At 36.0% G+C, this 22,386-nt stretch overlaps 2 protein-coding genes across 2 annotated transcripts; one reads left to right on the plus strand and one right to left on the minus strand.

Annotated features, from left to right (window-relative positions):
* The first annotated feature begins 7,800 nt into the window (after nt 1–7,800).
* selenop (selenoprotein P) lies at nt 7,801–12,379 on the plus strand. The gene is made up of 5 exons (XM_088910544.1): nt 7,801–7,977; nt 8,841–9,067; nt 9,636–9,848; nt 10,082–10,199; nt 10,370–12,379. Exons 2-5 carry the CDS (start codon nt 8,865–8,867, stop codon nt 10,703–10,705), a joined length of 870 nt encoding a protein of 289 aa, XP_088766670.1. The 5' UTR covers nt 7,801–7,977; nt 8,841–8,864; the 3' UTR covers nt 10,706–12,379.
* ccdc152 (coiled-coil domain containing 152) lies at nt 10,507–20,748 on the minus strand. The gene is made up of 8 exons (XM_088910545.1): nt 20,686–20,748; nt 19,524–19,629; nt 17,345–17,413; nt 17,109–17,173; nt 16,526–16,628; nt 13,444–13,571; nt 13,139–13,228; nt 10,507–12,692 (listed from the first exon to the last, which is right to left on the minus strand). Exons 1-8 carry the CDS (start codon nt 20,746–20,748, stop codon nt 12,570–12,572), a joined length of 747 nt encoding a protein of 248 aa, XP_088766671.1. The 3' UTR covers nt 10,507–12,569.
* Nucleotides 20,749–22,386: the final 1,638 nt, after the last annotated feature.

The following is a 22,386-nucleotide window of genomic DNA, read 5'->3' on the forward strand; positions in this document are numbered from 1 at the left end:
TCTGTTCATGAAAAAGAGAATTGCATATGATACAACAAAAATTGTCATTTTCCTGATTACAGCTTTGTGAATTTGTTGCTTTTGTGAGTGATTTTCCTTTTCATGTTCATTATACCTAGATTGTCACTCTTGGCTGCTAGGTTAATGGTGTTTGCATGTGACATTTTTATTTTAAATCCCTTCATTTCTGTCATATTCTGATGTATTCTGGCTACATAATATATATTAACTGGTCACTGGCCCACATTTTTTTTATTCCTAGTTCCTGTACTTCACATTGTTTTTACTTAACTTGTTATTAAAAATAACAGATAAATCCTTTTATTCTCTGGGCTACTGTTTAATCATTCCTTGTTGAACCTACCTCTAATCATTCATTTATTGGATTTAAACAGTCATTTTCATCCCAAAGAATCTGAAAACTTTACTTATAGGAGGCAGCTTCATCCACCATTAACAATTAGTTAAGCAGTTCAGTTAAGGTGGAACTTCAGATTGTACAGAGAGTGAGGTAACAACCCAGCTCTCTTGATCTTTTGAAAGTGCCATAGGACCTTTAGTCACCAAATCAGCAGGACCTCAGTGACAGTGTTGTATGTTAGTGTTGTATTTTACTTTGCTTAGAATGCTGAATAATCATCCATTATAGTTAAATATTTCTAGTCAGGATTATTGCATTTGGAAGGACAAAGGAGAGAGCTCTATAATCTTTGTTCAGATACTGATCCATGTCGATATTTTTCACCTTTCAAGGTTTAGCTTGTGGATAAGGTATTTAAGCAATACCTTAATGCCATATGCACTAGTTATTCTAAAAGTGGAATTGAAGAGAAAACAAGACAACAACATTATTTTTTTCCCAAAACAAACAATATACTGTAAATGATTCCTAATCAACTTGGGTTGATTAATATTAATGTGTGGAATGACATCAAATGATACAACAAGACAATCATAAATCCTGGAGGAAAGTAATTTAGTGCCCCCTGCAGATGAATTATCTGACATCTTGAAACTACTGACTGTAAACTCAAGGACCATTATAAAAATGTTACAAAATGCATTCCATGCTTCCAAATAGGTATACAAATGATAAAGATTTCAGGAGTCTGCATTTAACACTGTAAAGAAGGGGAGCAAACCCAGCTGTTCATAAAGAGGTTTATGTGTTAGAAACACATTTAGAAGGATATGTGTTTGAGGTGAATCACCATTCAGAACCATCTCCTGAAGTGATATAAAGTAATTTACAGTGATTGTTCTGTGTTCTAATATGTATTGAAGAGCTTTATAAAATAATATAACTAATAATTTTACATTATTTCTAATGCATAGTATTACCTTCCATGATATATCAGCTTAAGGTACTTTTGCAGTAAAAAATCAACAAAAAAGACATATAGAGTAATATAATAAATGATAGAGAAGCTAAAGCTAGAGTATAAAACATGACTTTAAGATAGGATTTGAAAGTGCTGACATCATTCCACAGCCCTGTAGAAACAGAACAGAAATCACTGTCTCTTGGTGTTTATAGCCTCGCTTTGAGAACTAATAAGAGACCAGAGTCCAAAGAGCACACTTGCTGTTCAAGTGCATAGGGAGATAACAGTTCATTGATGCAGTCAGGAACCTCAGTCTTAAAGGTGAGCAACAGTATTTTGACTTTCATTCTGAAATACACAGAAGAGGTGGATTCCAAGGAAGATAAAAAAGCTGATATATGCAAATGCATTTTAGTTTGATTTATGAGCTGTATAGCTGAGGTATGAACATGCCTCAACATGTTAAGAACACATTTTTAGACACTATTAATGCAAGACTTGGATCAAAGAGGACACCACGATCCGATTGTTAAACTGAGTAATTGGACTGAATACAGGACCACCGACAGTAAACTAAGATTGGAACATTTGTAGAGCTGATAAGGAGTGCCAGTGAGCACAATTTAGGCTGTGCAACTGTTCAAGTTATAAAACTTTTTGTTAAATCAATCTTTTAAAATCATCTAAGAGATTGTCATCATCTTTATAGAGAAGGAAGAATGCCCTTTTTGAACACTATATTTTCTATCAGGAAGACAGAATTTAAACAACACAACAAAAAAGTTCCCATAATAATAGAAAACCCAATCTATTCAGCAACATGGTATGATCAACAGTATCAAAGGCTGCACCATGGTCAAGTAGGATAAAACTATAGTCAGCAATTCAAAGGTGCTCATTAATAACCCTTAAAGCTGTTTCTAAAGTCTGCATTGATCTGAACCCAGATTGAAATGGCACATTACGGTTGGATTCAGATAATTGAGCTTGTAACTGAACAAACCTATTGTAGAATTTTGTTTCAAACATGGTAAGTTATATACTGAATGAAAATTATGACAAAGGCTGGAGACTGGCTTCTTAACAGAAAGATAAGCACTGCTGTTTAAGAACAGAGGGAACAATTCCATATTCTAACGATTCATTGAGGATATGTATGACACCTGGAATCCAAAGAACACTGGCTGGGTTTCATTCTAGTGATCATTAAGTGCAAAAATAGATACTCCATGAGAGTCTACAAGGTACAATGCACTAAACTTGAGAATACATATTTTGACTTCTATAATAATAACAAGATACAATCAGAATCAAGATGTTATCAGGTTTAGATCCAAGAACCATAGAATAATTTCAGTAGACTGTAGACTCTTCTAGATTGCTATTCTTAATTGTAAGACATTTATTTTAGAAATGAAGGTTCTAGCTTTACAAAAAAACTGGCTTCAGACTTATCGGTTGGATTTCAAACCCCAGTTGATGTTTTTCCCCTTACTTATTATGACTTTTTATGATAAAGTTAAATCGGTTTTCTGCCGATTTTAGCTTTAGTAAAGGTTTTGTTGTTCTTTGTCTAAGTAGTTGACTCGGGTTACAGATTAACACACCTATGTCACACGTATCAGCTGATTCCTGTGGTAAACACTTTGACAAAGTGCTTTTTACTTATCTCTGCAGTTCTAAAAATAAAACGCAGATACTGCAGAAGACTTAACACTTTTCTTTGCCAGGCAATGTAATTTTCAGTTAAAAGGCTTTTTATTACAATATTCTGTCCCAATGTATATGTTTATACAAACACTAGGGTTTAAGGCATCCAAAGACTGAGGATTTCTCTGTTGCTCTCCAAGTTAACACAAAAAGGTGTAACTGTCTATCAAGCAAAAATTAAGATTTATCCAAAAAACTCAGCTTTACTTCAGCAGCCCTAAATCAGTTCAGATGGAAATATTTAGGGTAAAAGGTCTGAAAATTAGCATAATGGTTTGTCTCCCAGCAATCAAAGTGGTTTAACTTGATTTCAGTGCAAATATTATTAGGCCCTGTAAGTGCCTTCAGTTAGATATTGAATTTCAAACCACACCTCATAGTATAAGATATATCATGCCAACCATAAACAACAAGGAGCTGTTGAAACAAGTCAGAGATAAATTGTTAGGTACAGAAACACAGATTAGTAAAAGAATACAAGAAACAGAAGAGTTTGTCCTACAAGGCAATTATACAACACAAGAGTACGAGTGGTAGAATTATGTTTTGGGGATGTTAATCATCAGCAGGGAGTGAGACACTTGCTAGGTGTTAGGGTTGAGGGAAAAAATGGATGTTACTAAGTACAGATGAATCCAAGAGGAAAATCGGTTTAAGTAAAGGATCTAAAATTGGGTTGAAAATTCACATTTAAAAAGAACAATGACACAAAGCACAAGGTCAAAGTCACACTGACAAGATTAATAAGTAGAGAGTGAATGTCCTTGAATGTCCATATCAAAATCCTAACCTGAACCCAACAGAAAAGTGACAGAAAGCCTAGCAGATAGTACTCAACCATAAACCAGCTCGTGTGACCTGTAGCAGTTTTGTGGGGAACAACAGGCCAGAAAATCCATCAAATGTCTATATCTGAAAAGACTCATGGCAGTAATTGCTGCCGCAATACCTTCCTCCAAGTACTGATATTTATGTGGCAGAAAACTTAAGCAATCATTAAGTTTTAATTCGTATATTTTCTGTAAAGGGTTTGCCGATACAGTGTTGAAGAAAAAAATAATAATTTGAAAAAAGCTTGTGTACATTATTTGCAATGTGTCACAATAGAACATTATGGGTAAAGGGTAAATATTTTTTGGCACTGTATGTACTGTATACAAAATAATACAACTTACACAATAATTGTAATTTACAAACAGGTAGAAACTCATACTCTGTAAGTACAAAAAGATGATTTATTAAATGAGATCCAAGGCACAGATAATAAACCATCATCTTGCTACAAACACATTTTTTTCTATGAAAGCATGCAGAAATGCAGTCTATTTTTCAGGGGTCATCTGAAAAGAACAGCTTATTAAATGATAGGATGGGTGAAATGGTAGAGAGACTGAATAACAGTCAGAAAGAGCAAAGGCCATAGAGGAGATAAGCATAACAGAGAGGACCAGAATGATCATCTCAGGATGAGAGAACAGATTTGAAAACTATGTAATCAAGAGAGGATTATGGGAAATCAAAGCACAGGAAATCAGTCCCAAAAACAATGGAAGGCCGAATGCAACAGAATAGCCAGAAGAGTCAATAAGTGAGAACACAAACAAAGGGACATTCAGGACATAAACAGCACAAGAGAAACAAATAACTTTTATAACCAGCTAGGTCTGATACAATTATCAAAATTCAAATGACAAAATGGAGCTCTTTTCAGATGACAATTTATATAGTTAGGGAAGAAACTGCTAGCAACTAGCAAATAAGTTATGTTCAAATCCAAACAGTGTTAACTGCCATGTACTGTACACAGTTTGCCTGAAAATTACACAAATTTATCAAATACATTCCAGTAATAAGCACATATATTATATTACTTCAATTCAAAGTTTATTTCAATTTCAATTTAGGCTTATTGAGTGTCTGAGTAGTATGGAAATGACCAAACAGTATATTAAGATTAAGTGTTTAGTATCTAAGTGTTTAATGAATAACAAAAGAACAGCTAAATATTTGATCGTGTCCCACTAAAGAACGAAATGGCCTGGTTGCAATCAGTAGCTGTGAAAGACTTTGCTCAGAGAATTGAGTCTGATCTTCAACAATCAGCAGACTACTCCACTGAAACCAGGGAACCAGTTAGTTGAAGGACAGGTGAAGGCACTGCATGGCCAAAGTTTTATCAGGCCATACAAGGACATCTGTATGATACATCTATGTAATTTGTTGAGACTACAGTCATTAGATTATGAGAAATTCAAGGAAGCAACAACCCACGTGTTGGCAGAATGACTGAAATGTGCCATCTGATTGGAAATTGTTTGCATGCTCAGAGGCTGTTCAGAGGTAACACGTTTACAGCTGAGGGAGAAAATCACTGCTTTATGTGGGTCAGAGAACATCTGAGATAGTGGGAAGGAGAGTGGTGGTGTTTTTCATATGCTGATTAATTCTGTTTTGTATCAGACCACCTTGAGGTGAGTTATATTGTCTGTTGTGTTTTTCACAACTAAAAGTACAGCTGGGGAGAAATATTATTTAACACAACAATGTCCTAAGTGTAGATTATGGACAGCCTTACTGCTCAGTGATACATTGACAGAGTTCTTGAATCAACAAGTTTTTTTTTTCTGGTTTTGCAAGCCAGTCTGAAATTGTCTCTTTTCCAGCAGGATTATACAAAACCAAACAGAAGCTAAGATTAAAAGAACATCACTCCATATAGGTTTATATATAGTCTATATATAGTCAGGGAATTAGAGTTAGGGTCTACTTGGTAAAAAAATAAAAGCTGGCTTATTAAGCTTTATATTATATACTGTATATGATATCAATGACTCATATGTGATTCTCATTGGATGTATAGGTTGGTAAATACAGACAATATCATACAATTTTAAGTGTCATGTTGAAATTTGTGCTCTGTTTTGCTTTAATTTTAGGCCTTGAGTAATTCACCCAGGTAGCCTATGTGGTAACTTCACCACAGGTAACTGTGCAGAAGTGAACTTCAAGATTGTTGGGAAAATAAACATCCTATCTAGTGTGGATTTCCCTCAGATATTCTGAATTTATTCATTCCTTTATTAATATGATTTGTACTTCAAACAAAACCCCACAGTATGTATTCAGATCTAGACTGTAATACAGCTCGACACCTCTGCTGTGCTTCATCTGGACTAATAACACAAGCTTTCAGATCTAATAGATCGAAACATTCTATTTCATTTTATAGTGATCACATACAGTAGTCTTGATTCTTTCTAGTATTTATGTCCCAATTGTTTTAGATATTCTGATAATTATGGTAAATGCTTGTGGTATGAAACAAATTGTGCACCATTACAAATTCTCTCCCCCCTATTTTTGTTATTTTGTTATATCCTCCCCCAATATCCCTATTCAGTTAGACCCTTTAGGTTTTATTCATTTAATCATTAGTATTTTCCCCATTACAAGTTACACTGCATGGTAGGATCTCCATTTTATAAATGTCTATACTACTCCTTACTTAATGAAGTTCACAATACTGCTGTGGACTTTCACATAGTCTAGGAGAACAGCAAGAATCCTTACATAGGTATATTAATTTGCTAATATTAAAGAAAAATGTACACCTAAATTACATTGCTTATCTTTAAAGTACTGTCTTTAATTGACAAAATATTAAAATATTTTTTTCTTTATATCTCCCTTCCCTTTAGTTTTGTTCTTGTTAGCTTTATTTTCCCTTTCCTTTTTATTTTTGTTATTCTTTGTATATTTGTATTATTATTTCCTATTCCAATATTAGATCTAAATATATAATATCACAACAAAAGATTATCTGTCCCCGTTCTTGCACGTTGTACAAAGGTGCTATCCTGACAGGTTAAAGTCGTTAACAAAATAAACCCAACGGACTTCTTTAAGATAAACAGTGATATACAGTACAAACCAGATGACACGAGTGGAAACTAAGGGAAAGTTCTTTTAAGACAGGAGGCACTTCTTTACGCAAAGAATTGTGGGAGTCTGGATCACTCTACCCAACCCTATTGTTGATGATGATGCTCTAACATCTGGACAAGTTCCTTAGATAAATCAGCATCTAAACAAGCTAAATAGGCTCAATAACTGTCTCTCCTTTGTAACCTTATCTGCTTATGTTCTCAATTACCACATCATATACCACCTTTTATAGTCCGATAATCTATATACAGTGAACTTCTGAACTTCTATGTGAAATATGTTCTCATGGACCAAGACAGTGCTCTCCAGTGGGTGCTACAGTGTCTTAGTGTCTGCCAATAACTCCAATAAATTAGTACTGTATGTTATTGCACTGTTTTCACAAAACAGTTTAGGAACACTTCAAGAAGATGTTTGGAAGATCCTGTTGGGAGAAAAAGATGACTTTCTCAATTACGATGGGTGAATTTGTTTACCTTAGGTTTGCCTAGATAAGGATACAGACTTTAATTGTGCCTCCTTAATGAAAACACTTTTCCTCTCAAAATCTAGGTTTAAATAGACTAGGTTTAAATAGACCAATAAACTCTAGAAGCACCCAGCACGTTATAGTGGGTTATCAATTGGTTAATTTTTTCTAAGTGCTACGAGCCCCCTTCCTCCATTTCCTCTCTGTGAAAGACAAAAATATGAAGACACAGCAGTTTCTAGCAGGAATGTAAATTTCTGCATCAGAAAAGTGAAACATAAATGTGGTTGGTTGTGCTTGTTCTGCTTTATACATGTGTTTTTGTTAATGTTTGCAGAAATCCACCAGTGTATCTGCAGAAAAGAAGAACAGATTGTATGTCTTCCAATGCCTACAGAGGAGTGACTGAACTTTGCCCTATATCCAGACTTGGAAAAACAAGTGGGGTATAAATGGGGGGAGCAGTAGGAGGGATTGTTTTTCTTGAGAAGAGACAGGACGAGACTGAAGTGCAGACTTCCAGAGAAGGTAAGAAAAACGCAAATATATTAATGTTATATTTTTACCTTAGGTTCAAACAAAATAAGAGTGTGAGGGTAATTAGCACAGCCTTATGTTCTGGAATGTGTGAACAGCTGTCAGAGAACATGGGTTTTTGTATTTTAAGGTCTCTGGTTTATTTCAAAGATTTGCAATGATAGATTTTATTTACTTTGTAAAACACCATTTAAAGATTTTGGACAGACTATAAGACAAGTGGCATTTACAGATAATTATTTAAAAAAATCTTATCTTATTAAATAATATCTCATTTAAAAATGTTTTATGGAAAAGCTATTAAAAAGAATATACACTACAAAACGATTTTTTTTTCATTTCTTCAGAGGGAATCAAATAGTATTTGAAAAAGATTTTCATGAATCTAAAATGCATTCTATTTCTCTAAAGTAGGGTTTAAAAAAAACTATTAAACGCTGTGTTTTAATTTCCACGGCATTTTTCTGATGAAAATATAATTCCCCAATATTTTCTAAATGTTTCGAGTTCATTTCTACAGCAAAAGAAGTTAGAACCTAATTTTTTAGCAGAAGTACAAAAGTAAAACGTGTTTCATAATGCTGCAACCAAACAGTATAAAATGGTCTTATTTCCTACAGATCACAGAAGTGCCAGGGCACTTTAACTTAAAAATAAAACAACGAATCAAAAGCATGTCAAAATTCAATCCTGAAGTTAACTGTGATATTTTGGAGGGGGGGGGGGGGTAACCTAAATATCCCTTAGCTCCTAAAGGCAAATCATATCGCATTTCGAAATGAAATCTTTCTGTAGGGAGCAGGAGCCTGTGAGAGTCGTGCAATTGAACTAACGAATTTCTCCTCCTCCGCCAGGCGAAGCCGATCGCGCCCAGAGCCATGTGGACGGGGCTCAGCCTGGTCCTCGCGCTCGCCCTGCTGCCTGTCGGCGGGGCGGAGAGCGAGGGCGGAGGCGGCCGCTGTAAGACCCCGCCAGAATGGGCCGTCGGAAACGAGCAGCCCATGACGGACTCGGCGGGGAGGGTGACAGTGGTGGCCCTTCTTCAGGCTAGCTGACTTTTCTGTTTGGTGCAGGCATCCAGGTACACTGATACACTGTGCAATGAACAAGACGCCAGTACAAATAATCACGTTTTTGACTGTTTTAACATATTGTTCTGATCAAAATAATTGTTTAAGCTAAATTATCTTGTCGTTCAAAAGTAAGGAATGCTATGAATTAAGTCATGGTGCAAATGTATTTTTCCTCTCTGGTTTAAATATGCCTAAGTGTAATAGCATTCACAACTTCTTTACAAATCACTATAGCATACAGGGTTTTGTATAGATATGCATACATAACTATTTTTCTTCTATTGGAAGACTCAGGATTGCTAATGTGGTAGTGTGCATTTTGTTTATAAAATCATTTTAAAACATATCCTTGCAGTACATCACCTAACTATGAATAACTAGCTTTGTGGCTTGCAAAATCAGGTTTGAACTATATCCCCTGCAAGTCTCCATCACAATATTAAGATGCAAGATTTTCATTACTCATGATAGCCATGCACTACAAGTTCTTTTTAGCTGTTCAGCCAAATTAAGCATGATTTTTAATGGGCTCAGAAGTTACATTGTTATTAATTACAGCCTAATTTGCTTGAACAGATTGGATGCTCTGCGCCTCAGACTTGAGCAGCAGGGTCTGGTGAACATCTCCTACGTGGTTGTTAACCACCAGGGAGAACAGTCTCACCGCCTGTATCCGGTCCTCAGAAAGAAGATGTCACAGAAAATCAGGGTGTATGACCAGGACCCACTTCAGGAAGATGTTTGGAAGATCCTGTCTGGAGAAAAAGATGACTTTCTCATTTATGACAGGTGCATTTGTTTGTCTTAGGTTTTTCTAGATAAGGATACATCCAATAGTTGTACCTCCATAATGAGAACACTTTTTCTCTCAATGTCCATCATTTTTAGAAGTATACCTATGAATCAAATTGTACTGTATTTAAGGGTTAGGCCTATTTTACTCTTTGCATAGTTTTTTTTGTAATGGTTGTTTCAACAACCATTTTCAACTGGAATGGGAAATTTCTCTTTTTCACTGACAGGTGTGGCAGTCTGACACATCATCTTGGGCTGCCATATTCCATGCTGACTATGTCATATGTGGAGGATGCCATCAGAGACACGTACTGCAAGGGTATCTGTGGAAACTGTTCATTAGAGGTATCTATTTATACACTAAACGCCAATAGGATGTTTTTCAATTTCACATTTTGGTACCTTCTAAAGGAACATACTTAACTCAATAAACAATTCCTAGAGGATCACCATTCATGAATTTATGCCAAATGAAACACCAGACCTTAGTCTTTATTAATTTAAATCTCTTGTAGAGCTCATCCCTACCTGCAACATGCAACAGCACTGTGAAGCCTGAAGGGAAGCCAGAAGATAAACCTGAAGAGGCTCCTGAAAGTCATGGCCATCCTCATGCTCATGGTCATGGTCACCATCACAGTGAAGAGGGCCGTCAGAGCCACAGAAGGCATTCAAGTCATGGGCATCACCATGGCCATGGCAGACATCATCATGGCGCACAGCAGGAGTTCAACAACGGCCAAACACAAAGGCACTCACAGACACATCAGCAGCAGCAGTTAATTAAGAACCCAAGCCTTCTATCCCAACAGGAGGTTGTGGACTTCCCCCTCCGTATGGAGTGGCCATGAAAGAAAGGGGCAGCCAAGTGAAAACATCAGTACAGCTGAGAATGGAAAGAAGGGTCTTCTGACCTACTTTCCTCCAGCTGATGCTGACACTGTCGCCAGCTGTTTGGCGGTGAGGGATGAGACCAGGCAGCTTTCTGACACTGTGAGGAAAAGCCTCCAGCTTCCTGCCAGTGACAGGGCCTGCAGGGCGGGAATCACGTCAGGGAAACCTGACAGTGACGCTCGTCCTCCAAAGCCTGACATCTGCCGTCAGCAGCTGGTCAGCCAGAGCAGTCCTGAACTTGACCCCAAGGCAATGAGAGGTGAATATGACAGGAGCAGTAAGCAGTTTCTCTTTCCTACTGCACTGCCCTGGGAATAACATCACACTGATAAAGGGAGTTCTATAAAGCAAGCCAGTTGTGCACATTGTTGCTAGTCTACCACCATCAGCATTCAATTCATTAAGATTACCAACCTGTCTGGCAGAACGTGAGATCAACAATAATTATAGAACACCTTTATCTTAATCATCCTACCTTAGGGACTACGTTCTCATTTGATTATTACCAACTAGTATTAAATGGACTGCTTTTTATTTGTGGTTAGGGCATGTTGATGCATTTTTCATCTATATGCTCTTTTTGCCTAAATGATGACAGGTGCAGAAACTAAGCACTAGGGGTACCTGTTTGAAGCCAGGCAATGAAGAGTGGAGGAACAATGCAAAGGACATACTAATCAAACCCACTTTGTAAGCACAGAATCTGCGTAACAACATTATAAAACAACATTAAAGAAGAGTTGTGCTATAAATTGTGTAGTGTAGGTAACCATCTTAAATTTTGTGAAGAGATAAAGAGATGAGAACATCAAAAAGTTAAAAGGGATCAAAGAACTTATTTTACACTTTGTGGACAATGTAATACTACAGTACCTTCCTATATAGAATAATGAAAAGATGGCAATTATGTGAACAGTTTAAAAAGCGATAATGGTCACTACCTCTAACATTTTGTTAATTTTTAATAGGTTCTTTTAAAACCTTCTAAGTCTAACACCCTACTAGTTTAAGGTAAAAAAAGAGCTCTTTAAAATATACAAAGTGATTATAAAAGCTTTTTTTTTTCTTCAGAGTAAAATCTGATTTCCATGTGGCACAAATTTTGCATTGAGGCAAATTTCATTTTATTGTTTTTGATATATCGTGGTAGAGCAAAAAACAATTAACAGCTTAACCCTGTAGTTCAAACAGTGTTAGTGTAGTTGAAGCTAGTCAAATCACACATTTCAGAAAACAGGAGGGAACAAAAACAGGGATTTATAGGTGTGTGATCAGGCTTGGTTAAAATATAGCTTATCTAGTTATACAAAAGCTATTTTAAAAAAGCCAAAGATTTTTTTTTTCATTTCAATGTATTAACAACTTAAACAGTCTGTGAAATCACAATTTTGTTTTATTAAAGTAATCAAAAGAATGTTAAGAAAGACAATGAGTTGAAAGTTAAGAAATGGATGTGTTGTTTGACAGCATGTTCCTTACTTAATGACAGTGTCTAGGAAAACAAACCTCCTAGATACTTGATAACATGTATGGCAAATGCGATCAATCATGAAAGCTGAAAAGTTAACCAATATTGACTGAACAAGTAATGCGTGTTATGAATGTTTAAAATAAATCTTATTTTTAATACAGCACACTGCTTATTCTATGTTTTAAATACCTTTCTACAATAAATAACATATTTTCAATAAACTGTGCCAACATGCTATAACTGAGGTATCACCAGGAATATCTTCAGCATTACATTCTGGAATTATTTAATACCATTGGAGCATAAAACTTTAACTCATAATTTTTATTACAGTGTTAGAGATATTTCTGCTAAAACTTCCTTCTTTTTGGGTGGGAGTCATGGGTACATCCAAGCTGCTGTTCCATCTCTCTGACAGCACGACGTAAGGTTTCAATCTCTCTGTTTTTCTCCTCTTCTAAGAACTGCAGCTTCTATGAAATTGATAAAAATATGCCTCTTCTGACGTTCTATGCCGTTATTATGTGACGTTCTACGCAATCCACAATTTTTCAAAGCAATTGAAATAAGTAATGATGTCAGATACCTAAGGCATCATTTTTAATTAAACATCATCCTGTGACAAAAGTGTGACAAGACTGTGACAAAATCCATATCATTTTAATGGGAGACATCTCTTCTCTGCTGCTCTGTATTTACATCATAGATCCACCCATGCAGCCATAATAAAAAAGCAGATTTACTGGAAACGGTTGCAACCTGGAGCACATAAAGTGCAAGGCAGGACCAGTCACATCTGCACCTAGACACCCTGTCTAGGGAGAAACAAATTAAGCTAGACAGCATTACTTTATGATAATGCCTGAAGAGCAAAAGGTATAGATTTACAATAGTGTACAGTAGGAAGCTCACAACTTACCCTTTTAAAAACGTTTTGCAGTAGACTGGAAGGATCTTGCTGCTGTGTTTTCACTGAAGTGCTCTGTATTCTTGCCATCTTTGCGCTGAACTGAATTATAAAGTAAAAGTAGTTTTACATAGACTATTGGCCGGACTGGTGACTATGTCCTTCTTCGTATGGAGTAATCCTTATCATAGTGGGACCCAAGCATGATAAAACATAAAAGGCTTAAGATGTACGACTGTCTTGAGCATAAAAAGCCTAAACAACGCACATATAAATATTCGAACAAATACCAACAGACTGTGTAAAAAGCATTTTACCTCCATTTGAAGTTTAATAATTTCACTCTGTTTTTCACGTTCTTGATCCCGTAATTTCTTTTTCAGTTCTTGAATGTCTCCTTCTTTCCTCTCAATTATGTCTTTCAGCTCTGACTCTTTAAGTTCCACTATAGAAAGGTAAAAAGCAAGAGAATATTATATACTGCTGGTTAGTACACAATTCAGTGACAAAACAAAGTACTGGCTTCACTGACATTATGACACAGATGTGTTCTGCAACTTAAGTGGTAAAATAAAGGAGTTTTACAAAGCTTTACACATAAGTTTCATTAACACCATTCTAATTGCTATTGAAGAAGCATAAACTAAGATTATATCAGTCTCTTGGAATTACAACAGTAATTTCATTTATATGAAATCTTCTATTTAAACCTATTAAAAAAATGTCCATCATTTAAAATGACTATAACAACACCTAAACCTTTTCCCACTGACATGTGAGGGTTCTAAAAATTAATAGTAACTAATAATTTTATTGTATCATCCACACTTTATTTAAAGCAATTAAATAAAAAATGTACATATACACATTTATTGAGATGAGTGGCAAATGATAATATTGTAACATATGGACAGAGTAGACAAAATATTAACAACTGTGAGATTTTTAAGTAGAGGTTATCTAAACCTTTGTTCTTTTTACTCAAGATAAAAGATGTACTCAAGGTGAGATATTGTCCTGATCTTTCACTTCAGGGATGCTCAGTCTGGCCAACTAAATTTCCCCCTTCAACTATTGCAATAATGTCTCACTTCTTTCTCCCACCATTTCTCACCGGCATAAAATGGCTACTGCACAACCCCAGGATGGGTGCTGCACTACAGAGGTGTTTGAAAGTGCTTCTCTTCTACACTGTCTTGTAAAAGTATTAAATCCCTTGCAAAGTATTCATACTGTCTTGCTTTAAAACTTGCAGTCATGCTATTCTGAAGCAACAATTAATATTTGTTATGTACACAACATACTCCACACATTAAAAACAAAAACCAAAAAGGAAAAAGTAGATAATTATTATGAAAGAAAAATTGAAAAGTCTGAAGATTGCTTCAGTTCTCAAACCCTTTTCTGTGGAAAACCTAAATTAATTCAAGTGCAGAAAATTCTCTTAATGAGCCACACAGTTAGTTGAGTGGCCTCTGTGTGAAATAACAGTGGTTCTCACATAAAAACCCGACTTTGTAAAGAGCTTCAGTCAGGTAGTGAATTTCAAGCAAAGATTCAACCCTGGAGACTAAATGAGCTTTCAAAAGAAAGTCGGGGATAATGTCACTGAAAACTAGAAATTAGGAAAAGGATACAAAAACAAACCTGTAAGCACAGTCTACACAATCATTAAATCATTTTCTTGATGTTAACCCATACACTGCCTATGTCAGGCCTTCCCTCCAAACAGAGTAGCCATGGATACTGGTGATGGATGCCACTGCAAAGCCATTGGCAGTTGTGTAGGAGCTACAGAGTTAAATGGCTGTTGTGAGTGAAAATGTCCTTGTGTTAACAATTCCCCAGACACTCCACAGAGCTGGCTTATATTTTAAATCCGACTCAAAACCCACAAATAACATGCAACGAAGCATTTAAGAGATGCTGCAAACACATGGCAAAAGGCTTTGTGGTCCAATCTGGAATTTTTTGGTGAAACTGCAAAGCATTACTTTTGGTGGAAAACTGCTAAAGGGCATCACCCAGTCAACACAATTCCTACAGTCAAGCATGGTGGAGGCAGCATGTGGGGATACGTCTCCTCAGTGATCTAAGGCAAAAGCTATGCTAAAGTGGTTTATGAATAAGAAAGTGAATATCCCTGAGTAGCCCAGGCAAAGTCCGGTTTTGACATCTAGTGAGAATCTGTAGAAAACTGTGAAACCTGGTGTCCACAAGTGATATATGATCAATTTGAGAGAGCTTAAGCAAACCTACCAAGGAGAATGGACAACAAATGTACCAAGCAGGTGTGCAATGTATAGTTGGTAGAGATTTACCCCAAAGACTAGCAGCTATAATTGCAGCCAGAGATCCTTCCACCAAAGTTTTGAATTCGTGGGTCTGAATGCTTGAGCAACTGACATATTTCTGTTTTTTCTCTTTAGTTTCTGCTGACATGTACTGTAACTGTAACTTATCTTAACCTTTGAAGTTTTCAGTTTGTGCATTCAGGTTTTGAATAAAAAATGTATATACATCATTTTATGATTTCAGAAAATGGACACTATTTAAGAAGTATCTGAATAATTTGTCAAGACACTGTAAATGAAGGTCTTTGGGGTGAAAAGAACTGTACTAACTAAGCAATTATTGTCTACATTCATTTTACATAAAATTCTGTAGTTAAAGTATCAGTCATGAGACATCTTGTTTTCAGAAGTCTTTTTGAAGGTGAATAGACTGCCATATAGAATACCTTTCCTTTTAAAGCTCAGGTAATTCTAAACCTATTACAACACAGCAATTCTTTGTTTTCTGAAATTATGAAACACGTGCAATTGTACTCTTTCCTTTCCTTTAACACAAAAGGAAGATTGTTATAATGCTCATATTTTCTGATTATATTTAATAGTCCAAGTCTTAATCTATCACAGTGGTTTAAATAGCTTTCAGTAACGGTAACTAAACCATGAATGGGCCAGGTGTGTTCAGTAGTTGAGAGCCTTAAAAGGTTAGTATCTTATTAAAAAGAATTTCTGAACCTTTTGAAATAGATAATACCTAGTTACAGGCAGACAGTTCTACTATGAGAATTGGGAGGGCTTAAGTATTCCCACTTTAAAAGCAAAAATACAAGCATGAGAGCAAACCTCCATGAAATACAAGTTACTCCTAACAACCAATATCCCAATGAAATGAAGCTGGCACCACTAATGACCATAAAAATGAAAGTAACGTTAATTTCTAATTCCATTTCCTACCAAAATATTAACAGTTAAACACATACTGTAGCAGGACATACAGATTTTACATTGATAGGGAATTCCAGTTGCCTCTAGAAAGAACATTAGACATGATTGACAGCACAGCCTTTTATCTACACAACTGTGAAACATAAGAAACTATTTTATTTACACTTCCTCTTCATATCCTGCTGTGCCTCAGTCATCTCAACCTTGTGATTCTCCTTTATGGCTTTCATCTGCATTGTTAGCCTCTCGACATGAGTAGTATGTTCCTGTTTTAAAAACCCAAATTCAAATGGGTTTAGAAACAAATTTAATAGATACAAAATGCATCACTGTACAAAGTCACAAAAAATAAAGTCCACACCTAGGTCCGGCATTTTTTACTGACATAATAATGACAATAAAATGTGATCTATCCATCACAGTAATGTAAACAATACTGGATCTTTTCAGTACAATACCATAAGGTGTTTAATCTACAGCTATAAAAGTTTATTGCAAATTGTTGCCATGAATTGAATCACAACAGAAGAGACATGTTTTTGTCTTATAATAAAGGTCCACAACCAGTGCATAAACAGAAGAAAAACAGCAAGTATTAAACATTACTACTTGCTAAGCACTACTTTACAATGAAAATAAGTCTACTGTATTGATCAGAACTGACTATTAAGTGACTTTACAACCACATGGATATGTAAGAAAATAAGAACAAAGTATACAAGTGAAAGAATATTAATGTTTTTCACCTGATCTTTTGCTTTATTTTTTTCTTCAAAGGCGCGGATGACCTTTTTTAATTCTTTATTTTCATCTGAAAGGGTACATGATCATTAGAAGTGATAAATGATTAGATAAGAGGAAACCAAATGAAAAAGAAAAACAACAAAATGTTACACAGTCTACAGATGTGTTTTTGTACAGATGTACAAAAAGAACATTTCTATCATAAAACTGGTTTAAAAAAACTCTGCTCTATCCTTACCTTGCAGGTAACTCAGGTGCTGTATTGTTTCCTGAAGTCCATTAATTGTGGCTTGCAACGTAGCGCTCTCTGAAAGGAAAAAATGCATGAATATGAAAATCACTGCTTAACATTGGAAAAAGAAAGCATTCACATCAGAATATTATATCTTTCTCAGCAAAACTAATATTAAAATAGTCTGACATTAGCATGACACAGAAACAAGTGAAGGTGAATGTCACACTGAAAACATGAAAGAAGAAAAAATGCTCCATGTTGGCTGTGAAAGCTGATTGGGAGGATGAGGAATTAAAAAGAAATACAAAGCAAAGCGAGATAAGATAAGATTTTATTGTCCCCTGAGGAAAATTTTTAATGGACACCCATGAAAGAAAGAAAATGTGAGAGTTGGTAGAGTGATGTAAACAGAGGCTAAATGAGTGGAATTCTGGTTGATGAATTTCAGGGTGAAAGGCAACAAGCAATAAATAAATTGAAAGATTTTAAAAGAATTTAGTTAATTGTTTACTGCCAGGAGAACCAGGTTGGAGGATATTTGTGGTTTCTGATTCCTTTGAAGTGAAGGTGGAATATGTAAGCTGCAGTTGATTACCCAGTGAAAGCTTGGAAAATGTTCATTCCTGTTCATGATGAGACATCAAAAATAAAAAAAAAAACACTGATTTGATGTTTCAGGATAGTGTTATTTCCTGCTTTTAAAATGTTAGCCCCTTGATAATCTACTTTATATCCACCAGAGGGAGGCAAAAGTACACTGTGTTAATAGTAGTAAAGGGAACCTCTCATTTAAGTGATTATGGTAATTCTCTGCATTGTGGTATTCATAAAAAGTGGTGACTTAGTCAAAGCTGCTACAGCTTATATAACTATATTATATTGGTAAAATATTATCAAATCTAATCATGAACAAATGTTATGTCAAGGAGTGCACAACATCCCTTCAGGAGGGTACATCATTTTAGATCCACCATCTATAATATAATCAATGAGTGATAAACTGTTTTGAGTGCATTAAGTGTTTTTTTTATTTTACTGCAATTGGAGTAATTATGAAAAGTAATTCTGTCCAAATTGTTTGAACTTTCACTTTAGATTAGATATCAATGTAAAAATGCTCCAATAATTTAATATCACAAGTTATTATATATGGATTATAATATAAAAATACAGTAAATATACTAGATATATAACACTGTTAGCTTTACAGTATAAAACATGGTACAGCCAGTTACCATTCTTCATTCTTCATTAAGCTTCTGAAATGTTTGAAATAATTTGCTTGTGCAAATATAGTAAGATTATATTGACCATTTCAGGTGTGAGGTGCAGGCTCTTTACTGACATCATCAGTAAATTCCTTTTCTAAAACAATTTCCTAGCCTACCCGCAAAACTGATCATGCTGTATAACACAGAGGATGAGAAGTCTCCAGACTTCCTAGACAATCTGATTGAGATATAAACATGTTAAAGACAAATCTATTATGTGGGTTAGACCTGATGTAGTATTTGCTATTGCATTACATCAGGACCTGTGATCACTTAGTCACAGTTCACTTTAAATTTTACATTTTAAATATTTTGATTAGCATGGCTCCATAACTACATGACACAGTAAACAAACAGCCTAAGAATCCGATTGTTTTCTAAGATATGGAAATATACAAAAAGAAAAATGGATAGGAATAAGTTTTATGACTGCAATGGCCATGAACCAAGGATAAAAGTAAAAGTGGAAAAAACTGTGGACATAAGTAAAAGAGGAGAAGAGCAACATGCATGTTACTGTCAAGGCAGTATGATGGATCTGTATATATTTTACACTCCTCACACACTTTACACTTTACAGGCGTTAATATCAATTCAGGGAAACACAAAGTATGGAAATTACAGAGACACCATGAAAAAGCAATTAAACCATTTTGTAACTGCTTTATCCAATAAAGGGTTGCAGGGAAGACGGAGCCTATCCCAGCAAGCAACGGGCACAGGGCAGGATACGCCCTGGATTGGACGTCAGTCCTTCTCAGGGCAGACACAGTCACATCAGGGCCAGTTTTTCCAGAAGTCAGTTAACCTACCAGTAGGTCTTTGGACTATGGGAGGAAGCCGGAAGTCCCAAAGAAAAACCAGATCAACAAAAAAAAATGCTTGCACATGTAAATGCTTTACTCACTTACCTTCCTTCATGTAATTTTCTTTACTCTGTGCTAATTTCAGAATTCTGCTGGTTTCATCCAACTTTATTTCTAACATATTGTTCTTCCCCCGTAGTGCAGCTATTTTCTGGACAAATACATAATATGTTTTTATTAATTGTGTTGTTAAACAATTACATAGAGATATCAGGGATACCTTAAATGGCTAATGCATCCCTCTACTCCGTACTCAGGTATTCTGATCAGGTATTTGACCAGGTAATTCATACACTAGTTGTTTTGCTTAAAAATGAGGACAAAATCATCTGTATAACTAGCAAATTTGTTTTAGACACAACAAAATATCTGTATTATGTCTGATCCAAAAATCGATTTAATATTGTGCCTCTTAAATACACACTCTTCAGAATGTCCTCATGAGAATCCAAACTTCATTGGACAATTGGACTAATACAGATCACTCACATGATTATTCTACATCTGCAGCAAATTTAATCAGGGAAACAAAAAACAAGGACCATATCAGCGTATTCTGGTAAAAGTTCTTGCTGCCAAAAACGAGGCTTGGCTCAATTCCTGCACCTCAATTCTAATTTCACTTTGCATAATTGATTGAAATCAAATTCCAATTCAAGTTCCCTTTCAAATAATAATTTAATTTAAATTGATAAAACCAACTTCACTAAGTCAACTCACATTTGAACAGTTATGGAGGCACCACTCATCTTCAGGACATGCACAGTAATTGAACTTGCTCTTGACAGACTGTGCCATTATTTGCTGAGTTATATATTTATTTTCTCAACTAAGATAATGTAAAGTGACATAAATTGGGTAGTGTAATGTATACTCATATTGTATATGCTGGAAATGCAAGTGGAATTTTAATCTCCAAGCCCTCTCCAAGATTACATAAAAGCTTCTCAGTGGTTTTCTTTTGCTGTCATATAGGCATCTTACTGCCTTACTACTGCAAATGCTTATTAAAAGCAATTAAAGGCAACATTACTGCTGTTTAGATCACAGGCAAAGAACAACCCAGAGCAAAAAATACAACTATCCAGTATTCAATCCCACTGTGAAGGTTCAATTTATCTCTGAACTAGTTACAGAAAAAACAGTATAATTACACCTTGAAAAAAGTATTTTAATACTGTATATTTTACTTATCTTTTTAACCTACCTGCTCAAGAAGAGAGAAACTGTCGATAAGCTTGTCAAGATTCACAGAATTACCCTTCAGCATTTTGTCTGCTATAGCACTGATGACTTAAAAAGATAAAACCAGTTTTGAAAAATGTGGTCAGTATATTTTCTCTTACAGAAAGGAAGCTCATTTTAAAAGGAAAATGTAAAACAGGCAGTATTTTGAGGATTTTTATTCAAATGTCAGAGACAGCCCAAGCCTCCTTATCATTCCCAGGATTCTTCCCCATTCCTCCAGCCTCCTCTTAAGGGTTAGAAAACCTCCTGGAAAATTCCTGTATAATCCTAGCCTCACCCATCTTGCACACATCCATCCCACACACAAGGAATTCTGCCTGGTGATTCATATATATGTACAGGGGAATTCCAAAATCCCATCCGCCCATTTTCTAAATGTTTCTTCCAATTCAGGGTCAAGAGGGGAGAAGTAGCCTATCCTGACAAGAAACGGGCAAAATGCAGAAGACACCCTGGATGGGACGCCAGTCTATTGCGGGGCAGACAGACAAAAACACAGATGGGCAATAACTGACAGACCGGCACACCTAGAGTTATTTTTTCACTATTAACCTACCAGTAAGTTTTTGAACCATGGGAGGAAACCGGAGCATCCGAAGAAAACCAACCTGAACCCGGGCAGAACATACAGACCCCACTCTGATGGCACCCCAGTTATGGAACTAAACCCAAGGCACATGTGTTCCAAGGCAGAAGTGCTATCCATTGCACCTCCGTGCCACCTCTTGAAAATCCGGTTTCCTGAAAATGTTTCAAAACCAATTCAAACAGGAGCAGAGTACCTGCATGAGGAAGTCCACCCTCTCACAAAGAACTCCCTGCAAAGCCTGAAATGGGATGTTTGGTGCTGCTGCCTCACAGCTCTTGGTCCTGGGTTTTAATTCCGGATTGAAGTGGATTCTGAATGGAATTTGCACCTCCTGACCGTGTCTGGATGAGTTTTCTCCAGGTGACTGGTTTCCTCACACTAAGGCTTTACTGACTAAACTTACTGACATCTCTAAACTTTCCCCGTGTGCATGTGTGTCTGCTAGGCGATGGGTTTTGATGGGTGTAGTCCTACTTTGTGCCCTATGTTTCTTGGACAGGCCTATGTTCAGCGAATTTGTGATAATGAGTGGATGATATATGTACAAAAGTCCCAAAATCATCTAACATTCGGGCTGTCTATCTTCACTTGTTACACTGATTTGTATACCCACAATTAATTTCCCCCCTTCAGTTATCATGTACACAGGTCTTAGTTCTCTTTTTATATCTTAAAACTACGATTGTAAACAAGAAAAAGGCTAGATTTTCACGTGTGATAAACATTCGACTACACTTCAAAACACACTCCTGTCACATACTGTATATTAGCAAATCCAAATGGGTGGTACTGTTAGATTTTAAATTACAACAGCTGCTTTTGCTTATCGTTAAGTGGTATATTCTAACTTCCCCATTAATTTTATTTGTAAAACAAAGCGTAGCGGAGAGAGAACGCAGCGCAGCAACGCGCAGGCGCTTTTTAGCGCTACGTCAGGAAGGGGAGGTGAGTCTCCTAGGGTCACAAACCAGTTTCATAACGGGAAAGAGTGCTGTCTTAATCTACGCAAGTGTCTTCAGTCCAACATACTGGATTTGAGCGTCCAAACTCCTGTTTGTGGAACTTGAATGT

This window comes from Atractosteus spatula, chromosome 3 (genome assembly GCF_055471065.1).
Source record: "Atractosteus spatula isolate fAtrSpa1 chromosome 3, fAtrSpa1.hap1, whole genome shotgun sequence".
Classification (NCBI taxonomy): domain Eukaryota; kingdom Metazoa; phylum Chordata; class Actinopteri; order Semionotiformes; family Lepisosteidae; genus Atractosteus; species Atractosteus spatula.